At 28.9% G+C, this 7,209-nt stretch overlaps 2 protein-coding genes and 1 non-coding gene across 5 annotated transcripts; 2 read left to right on the top strand and 1 right to left on the bottom strand.

Moving 5' to 3' along the window:
* Positions 1-206: 206 nt before the first annotated feature.
* On the bottom strand, positions 207-4,143 carry LOC110999896 (PSME3-interacting protein). The gene is made up of 7 exons (XM_022269182.2): positions 3,894-4,143; positions 3,546-3,644; positions 2,950-3,070; positions 2,038-2,152; positions 1,624-1,706; positions 1,086-1,206; positions 207-695 (listed from the first exon to the last, which is right to left on the bottom strand). Exons 1-7 carry the CDS (start codon positions 3,988-3,990, stop codon positions 615-617), a joined length of 717 nt encoding a protein of 238 aa, XP_022124874.2. The 5' UTR covers positions 3,991-4,143; the 3' UTR covers positions 207-614.
* A 407-nt stretch (positions 4,144-4,550) lies between these two features.
* Positions 4,551-5,510, top strand: LOC110999898 (guanine nucleotide exchange factor MSS4 homolog). 3 transcript variants are annotated; one of them, XM_045632528.1, is made up of 3 exons: positions 4,551-4,663; positions 4,771-4,945; positions 5,204-5,510. In XM_045632528.1, exons 2-3 carry the CDS (start codon positions 4,811-4,813, stop codon positions 5,438-5,440), a joined length of 372 nt encoding a protein of 123 aa, XP_045488484.1. In that variant the 5' UTR covers positions 4,551-4,663; positions 4,771-4,810; the 3' UTR covers positions 5,441-5,510. The 3 variants fall into 3 exon arrangements, with proteins under 3 accessions (XP_045488484.1, XP_045488485.1, XP_045488483.1); XM_045632529.1 differs by having other exon boundaries at positions 4,565-4,655; XM_045632527.1 differs by having other exon boundaries at positions 4,583-4,945.
* Positions 5,511-6,313: 803 nt separating this feature from the next.
* Trnav-aac lies at positions 6,314-6,386 on the top strand. Its single transcript has one exon. It is a non-coding gene; the product is annotated as a tRNA-Val (tRNA).
* Positions 6,387-7,209: the final 823 nt, after the last annotated feature.

Genomic DNA, 7,209 nt, shown 5'->3' with positions numbered 1-7,209 from the left:
CTTAAACTAAAATATATTAGAGGTAAGTATCGTGGACGTTCTCGTTGGACCAATTGGACAGATGTCAGCAATTACTTTTTTTTTTAATTTATTTATAAGCCGGACACAAAGTCCATTGGCAACAACAATGACATTTCAAAGAGTATTACCATTGTAAAAAAATAATTAAAATTATATTCGGTTTAAATTTCAATAAAAAACACACACAAATGTAAAACTTTATTACATTAAAAAATAACAATTCCAATTAGAAATTATGTACATCACAGAACAAAACAGTATTTAATAATTAAATGCCTAATGCTGTAACATACCAATGAAAATTGAATTTTATAATGTTACAAGTATATACCTCGGGTACATTCTGGGTGCTGGTATATTTAATAACTGCTACAAATCACTGTTACTGTAAAATTATATTTGTATTGACATTTGTTACCCCATACAAAAATCATTTTTCAAAAATACTATCCAGACTGCTATCTGTGTAATAACTGTGATATTCTATTATGGCCTCTCATAGTAAAATCGAGATGTCATTAAATACATCCAGATTTGTTTAGCCGTTAGGTGGTGAGGCGCACTAGACCGCGACATGCAGAATCTTAAAATGTTTAACATGAATCATCTTTTCTTTTATCTGCTACTTGCTCCGGTCTCCTTCCAAGTAGATCTCTCTTTACACATTTTTCATGCTGCGAAAAGAGTATAAACTCAATGTGACAGAATTTAATTAAATCTTTAAAAAGAGTGCAAGTAAACATACAGATATTATGAATAAGGGAGCGTGTTAGAACCCACATGAGTTGTATCATGTTTTTCAGGCATGTTGTTCTTCAATTCATAATAATCTCACCAACATTTATTTGGGGAAAAAATTTAATTTTGCCAATATTTCAAATATTGACAAAAGATTAAAGATTCAAAATCTTAAACTAAAAAAAAATTACTAACATAAACATTTTAATAAAATTACAATGTTAAAATAATTAATGTTAATTTTTACTTGAAGACAAAGAACCGCATGTAAAATGTCTAGCCAAAAACAAAATTTTACCAAATTCATAAATTAAAAAAAAACTAACCTCATCATCCGATGAGTCATCAGTGTCAGTGGATGTGTCCGTGTAATGGCCCAGACCAGGTAACACCGCAACAGACCTCATCGCTCCCAATGTCTCTGACTGCACTACTATATTGCTTACACTGGAAAAATAATAAAATATTAAATTATATAATATTTTACAACAAATGGGGTATTTTCAATTATAATTAATTTTAGTCACCCATAAATAATAGAATTTATTTATTTATATATACATTCTAAAACAATGTGTATGCCTAAAAACACACACAAGAAAATCAGACATCAAAAATTTAACACACATACACATAAATTACATTAAAACTTAAACAATATATCAAAGAAAAAAACTAAAGAAATGACCACAAAATAAACAAAAATACAATAAAAAAAAACAAATGTTAAAAATGTTTCCAGGAACATATATAATAATATTTAAACTATGATTAATAAGTGCAACAAGTTGTTAACCTCCTATTAATTATATTTAGTTTATATACATTAATACAAAATTAATTCATATAGATTGGAGAATTCACCTATCAACTCCATTTTTCTGTGGTGCAGTGTCCTTGTCTTTTTCTCCATCCATTTCACTCGCTTTCCTCTTTCTTACAACAACCTGAAATTATATTAAAATAAATCAGAATGTGGAACAGATTGATAGATATATAAAACTGTGAAATAAACCAGCTGTATAAATTTTTACTATATAATAATAATCATAGGAATTTTAAAATAGTATTATAATTATTGTTATCAACAAGTAACATAAAATTATGTGCAAAAATATATAAGGATTCCACAAATGGATAGATGATTAATTATGAAGATGAAGTATTGTGGCAGGTGTATTATTATGTTTTGTAGTTCAAAATCTGTGTAATTCTTAGTATAAGTGCTTTGTATAATTTTTTTAGTTCAGCTTGCAGCTAGTTATAAGTAATACTTACACCCTGCAATTTATTCTTCTGTTTTTGAGCTGCAGCTGGTGTAGTCCTTGCGGGTGCTAATTGCGCACGGAGGCGAATTATTTCCTCACTCTCTGCCAGGTTTGACACTCGCTCTCTGGAAATGCATTTATATTTGCACATTATATTATATTTAACTTTAATAGTGTACACAATTTTTAAGGAGAAAATATTAAGTACTGTTGAAATCTAAATATTATAACAAATAAAACAAAAATTAAGTTATTTATATGTTAATATATATATTTCTTGTGTGCGTGTGTATGTGACTGAACTCCTCCTAAACGACTGGACCGATTTAGACGAAATTTTTTGTGTGTGTTCAAGGGGATCTGGGTATGGTTTAGATTCACAATTTTGTCCGCTGGACAATGTTTTTTTAATTAATTTTCAATTTATTAGTTGTCGTTGATTTTGGAATGTTTTACATTGGATCCGACAGACGGCGCTACCATCGCAGTGTCAAATTTTAAATAATATTCGAATTTTAATTTTAGTCTGTCCCGAAATTTAAAAAAAGTTTTGTTATCATTGTGTTATATCGTGTGTGACCATGTGCTGGATCGTTAGATATTGTCATAACATTTGAATAATAATTTTCATCAAAATGGCTTATTAAACATTGAAATTTTGAAATTAAAGACGTGTAGACAGGACAACGTCTGTCGGATCCGCTAGTATATATATATTATGAGAAATGTTCTTACATGACACTGTGGGTATGCACCACTTACTTATTATTAAGGATTATTAATAAGATTAAAACTAGCAGTGGGCGCACATTAGCTTATACCAATTAGTGGTTACATCTCATTTGATGGACTGATTGAACTCTACCATAAGTTGTGCCACCTAAACTATGTCTATAAACATATATTAAAGTAAAACACTAACCGAAACTCCTGCATCTCTTTCTTCTCCTCAATGCTAATCTGTTGTGCAACTTCTGCTTTTGTCCTCTCAACCAAGTCAAGGAAACCTACTTCATCATCATCCAGACCTCTTATCATGTTCTCTGAAAAATTATACCATTCCATTATCACATAGTATATGTGTGTTACATTATGTATGTACGAGTTAGTCCTACATTTTGACTTCTGATTTCAATTCCTGAGCTCTAAATTTACTGGAATGTTTGAAGACATTCCAATACTCATGTAATATGCTAGTGAAAGCTTTCACTTAAACAATAAATGGTAAGTATAAAAAAAATTAAAATTAATTTTTTTCATTGTACAGTGTGCAAACAGTCAGGGGGCTAACCAGATGTTAAATGATACCGCCCATGGACACTCAATGCCTGAGGGCTAAAGATTGCATTGCCAGTCATTTAAGATTTGATACACTCTTTTTTTGAAGAACCCCAAGTCAAAGTTTGAATTGTCCAATTTAGTTTTATGTTTGTGTTATTTATGTATTGTATTATATATTTATACATTTTTATGTGATGGAATAAGCACTTAATTAAAAGTAAAAAATTTATGACTTACTAAGTTTGTGTGCCTCTTCAAATTCAGCTTCTTTTTTAAGCCTCTGTTCTTCCAATCGTTGATAGAGTGGTCGAGTATCATAAGGCTCCTCTGGGGCCTCTGTTTAAACAATTTTTGTTCTTGTCAATTTACAAGTCTTTGATTAATATGGACAATAGATTTTTGGTTTTGCCTTCAATATGCACAAAAAAAATTAAGAACATGATTGTTGTGTTAGAACACTTTTAGCAAATCAGAGATGCTACTAAAGTTAACATTAACACACATATAAAGAATCTTTTCACCAAATATACAATCATAAGCAAAAAGTAGCTTAATATTTGAGATAAGTACAGTAATTGTAAAAACCTTTAGGCTGATCTTCAGTGCGGACTTTTTCCCATTCTTCTTGTCGACGACGCCGAGCCTCCAAAATTTCTGATTCCGATATAAATCCGGAACTCATTTTGAAGAACTCTTTTTTACTTCAAGTTCAAGCAATTCGTGCTGCAGGTATGTACAATATTTTACAACCTCTGACAAGTATTATGGAATGTTTTCAATTTCATTTCATTACATTTTCATATTTCAATATCTCCGACCTTTCAATAGTAAAACGTCACAGATTCTATTCTGTCAACTGGTAATCAATTATCAAGTTACAGATACTACACTGTAACCAAAAAACACCCCAAATTCTAAGTTTTCAATTCAAATTCTGTTTTTAAAGCTTCTGTTTTATAAATATATGTTTGTATGTCGTAAAACTAAGATATACGCTTGATTTTTTTTTAGTAAATACGCTGACAAGAAACGATACTGGCTTAAAACTAACTAACTCTTAATAACCAACGTAAATAAAATACAAATCACAATAAACATTGTTTGATATCCTTTTTACACATAAGTATGGCCTTAGTAAACAAAGTTCTATGATTATTTTTATTGCTAGTTGTGTTTGTATTATAAAGTACATTACATAGAAATTGTATTTTAATTTTTACCTTTTTTACCTATAGAGAAAATTTTAAATATCTGTTGTCTGTGAATGTTTATAAAAATAAAATCGCATAAATTTTGAGTAATTTAATGTTTTAAAGTGGACAAATCAATCAATTAAGGGTGGACTAGGTTGTTAGGTATAAGTGGAAAGTTTAAATTTACCTATTTAAATTAAATTGATATTTACTTTTCTTAAAAAATATCAACTTAAGTTGTTTACTATAACGATACTGTTTTTTAACAGTTAACAGTAATATCATTGTGGGAATAAATTATCAGTTACGATGTCTGATGCCGACACAAAAGATGCCGTCGAAAACGAATATGTTGAGGATGAATCTAATAAACTCTTGATAAAATGCAAATTTTGTGGTTCTAAAATTCTAGAACGGAAATCTGGAAAATTTGTTATAAAAGAGGTATGTTCATTTTCATCGCTTAAAACCTAACCTAATAATTAATAAGGTTTTTATCGTAAACGTATTCCAGAATGTAGACCATATACTGTACTGTGTCACTGTGATAGATTGTTGTTTTTTAATGCTTAATACTAATTCAACTTGTTTCACTAAATGTGAATAATTAAATAGTATAATTTATTTTGTGCTTTAAGAAATACAGACTATAAGTCTTACACACATAGGCCAAAGAAAAACTAAAGATATTTCTTCTTACAGATTGATTTACCACTAATGGAACAAGATAAAAGAGCAGAGGCGAAAGTGCAATATGAAAAAATTAATCAATTTTTCTTTGTAGAAAACATGTATACTTTTGAAAACATAGGTTTTACACATACAATAGATAATTGTAAGTATTTAAGTTGTGCCGATTGTGATGCGGGGCCTGTTGGCTACTATAATATGGACACAAAACATAGTTATGTAGCTTTGTCTAGGGTTAAACATGAATAAAATTAAACATATATATATTATAAAGTAAGACTATCTCAAATTCAGCTATCCTATTATGAATATACCGGATATAAGCTATCATACAAAATAAAAAAAACTTATTTTATATCATTTTAAAATCAACATGAAAATTTATTTAAAAAAATACAATGGTGATTAATGTTTTGGTGATTTCCAGAATCCAGATTAGTATTAGACACATTGTAAGAATTACTATATATTCTGATATTGTATAGATTTCTACCATTTTAAAAGTCTTTGCTTGCATTATTGTTACTATAATGCTTTGACTTTATTGAATTAATTTTTATGTAAATTAAGTGCATATTAAAAACTTGGGTTTATCATTCCATGCATTAGCATTTCACTTTAAATAATATATGCTGAAATTTAATTACTTTTACTGTACTGGGCTTATTTATGTAAATATATTTATATAATAATTTTAAATCTGGTTTCATTAACCTTATAAATACATTTTGTATACATAAAATTAGTAATGTGATATAATATATTATATCTACAGCTTTCTCTACAAAATTGTTTGGCACCATTGTAATTTCTCTTCAATTATGTACTAAAAGTAAAGTAGAACTATTTTTACTACTTTCCTTTTTATAAATCAATTGGTTTTATATAATACATAGATGACTCCTACTTCTCCCAATCATGAAAATATTTCACTAATTTTATTATTTACTAAACTTTTCCAAGGTGCCAAAAGCCAGACAAGACTACACCTTTAGCATATTATGATTATGTTACTAATATTCATTATCACAAATGCTATTCAGATCAAACATTGTTCTGAAATTTGGTTAAAGTAATTTAAATTTATAAATAATATTACAAAAATTCGAGAATCTCGTATCGGTTTCCGTGGTGTAGCGGTTATCACATCTGCCTAACACGCAGAAGGCCCCCGGTTCGATCCCGGGCGGAAACATACTTTTTCATTTTCTTATTTTTGCTTTTTATAAACATATTACTATAACAGTTTCACACTATAAATGAAAATAACGTGCTTCTCTATCTTTTCACCCAATATCGTATTAGTACTGCAATAATAGTAAAGGTTTTGGAATTCCTATTAAGAAAATGCAAGTCGATCTCACGGTTCAAAAGTCATGCATGCATAACACTTGCTTATGTGTGGCTAGTAGATCAGCGTAACGACAAAGATTAGAACTTTTCCTACTCCCCTCTTAACCCCAAAACAGGTCTAATGTTCCCTATTGCTATTTTTGGCTACAGTACTGTTTTTTTTATTATAATGTTTACGAATAATATTATTTTAAAATGAGAGTTATACATTCTAAACAGTTGACAGTTTATTATGACAGTTGCCATATATTTTGATAGCTTATACTATCTATATGAACTATTTTATTTGACACAAACAAATCCGATTAATAATTATTGTATGTAAGTATGTTTGTAACCAATTGGCTGAAAAAGTACCTACTGGATGAATTTTAAAAATTCTAGAATGCTCCATTATCACTGATATTATATGGCTATTTTAAATGCAATCAAAAAAGTAAGGTAACCTACTAAAACTACAATAATGTTACTTAATGTGTAAATAATGCCTATAAAACTCTTTCATTGCAAACACTGCTAAAACTTTTGATGACAGGTCAAAAAAATATCTAGGACTGTGTTTCCCAACTTGGGGCCGACGCCCCAAAGAGCTGCAATTTTATCGGTTTTTTAAATAAGTAATTATTGGTAATTTTAGTTTTTCAGTATGTTTTAAATGTACTTAC

Source organism: Pieris rapae, chromosome 20 (genome assembly GCF_905147795.1).
Source record: "Pieris rapae chromosome 20, ilPieRapa1.1, whole genome shotgun sequence".
NCBI classification, from domain to species: domain Eukaryota; kingdom Metazoa; phylum Arthropoda; class Insecta; order Lepidoptera; family Pieridae; genus Pieris; species Pieris rapae.
This window is presented reverse-complemented; position numbering and strand designations above follow the sequence as displayed.

What these genes read in the sequence shown, in the direction of transcription:
- LOC110999896 (XM_022269182.2), bottom strand. Translation starts at nt 3,990, where the DNA reads ATGAGTTCCGGATTTATATCGGAATCAGAAATTTTGGAGGCTCGGCGT. An exon ending in AGAAGAATAAATTGCAGGGT is followed by an intron (nt 1,707 to 2,037) that starts GTAAGTATTACT and finishes ATATAATTTCAG; the next exon opens with GTTGTTGTAAGAAAGAGGAA. An exon ending in CAGAAAAATGGAGTTGATAG is followed by an intron (nt 1,207 to 1,623) that starts GTGAATTCTCCA and finishes TTATTTTTCCAG; the next exon opens with TGTAAGCAATATAGTAGTGC.
- LOC110999898 (XM_045632528.1), top strand. Translation starts at nt 4,811, where the DNA reads ATGTCTGATGCCGACACAAAAGATGCCGTCGAAAACGAATATGTTGAG. An exon ending in GAAAATTTGTTATAAAAGAG is followed by an intron (nt 4,946 to 5,203) that starts GTATGTTCATTT and finishes TTCTTCTTACAG; the next exon opens with ATTGATTTACCACTAATGGA.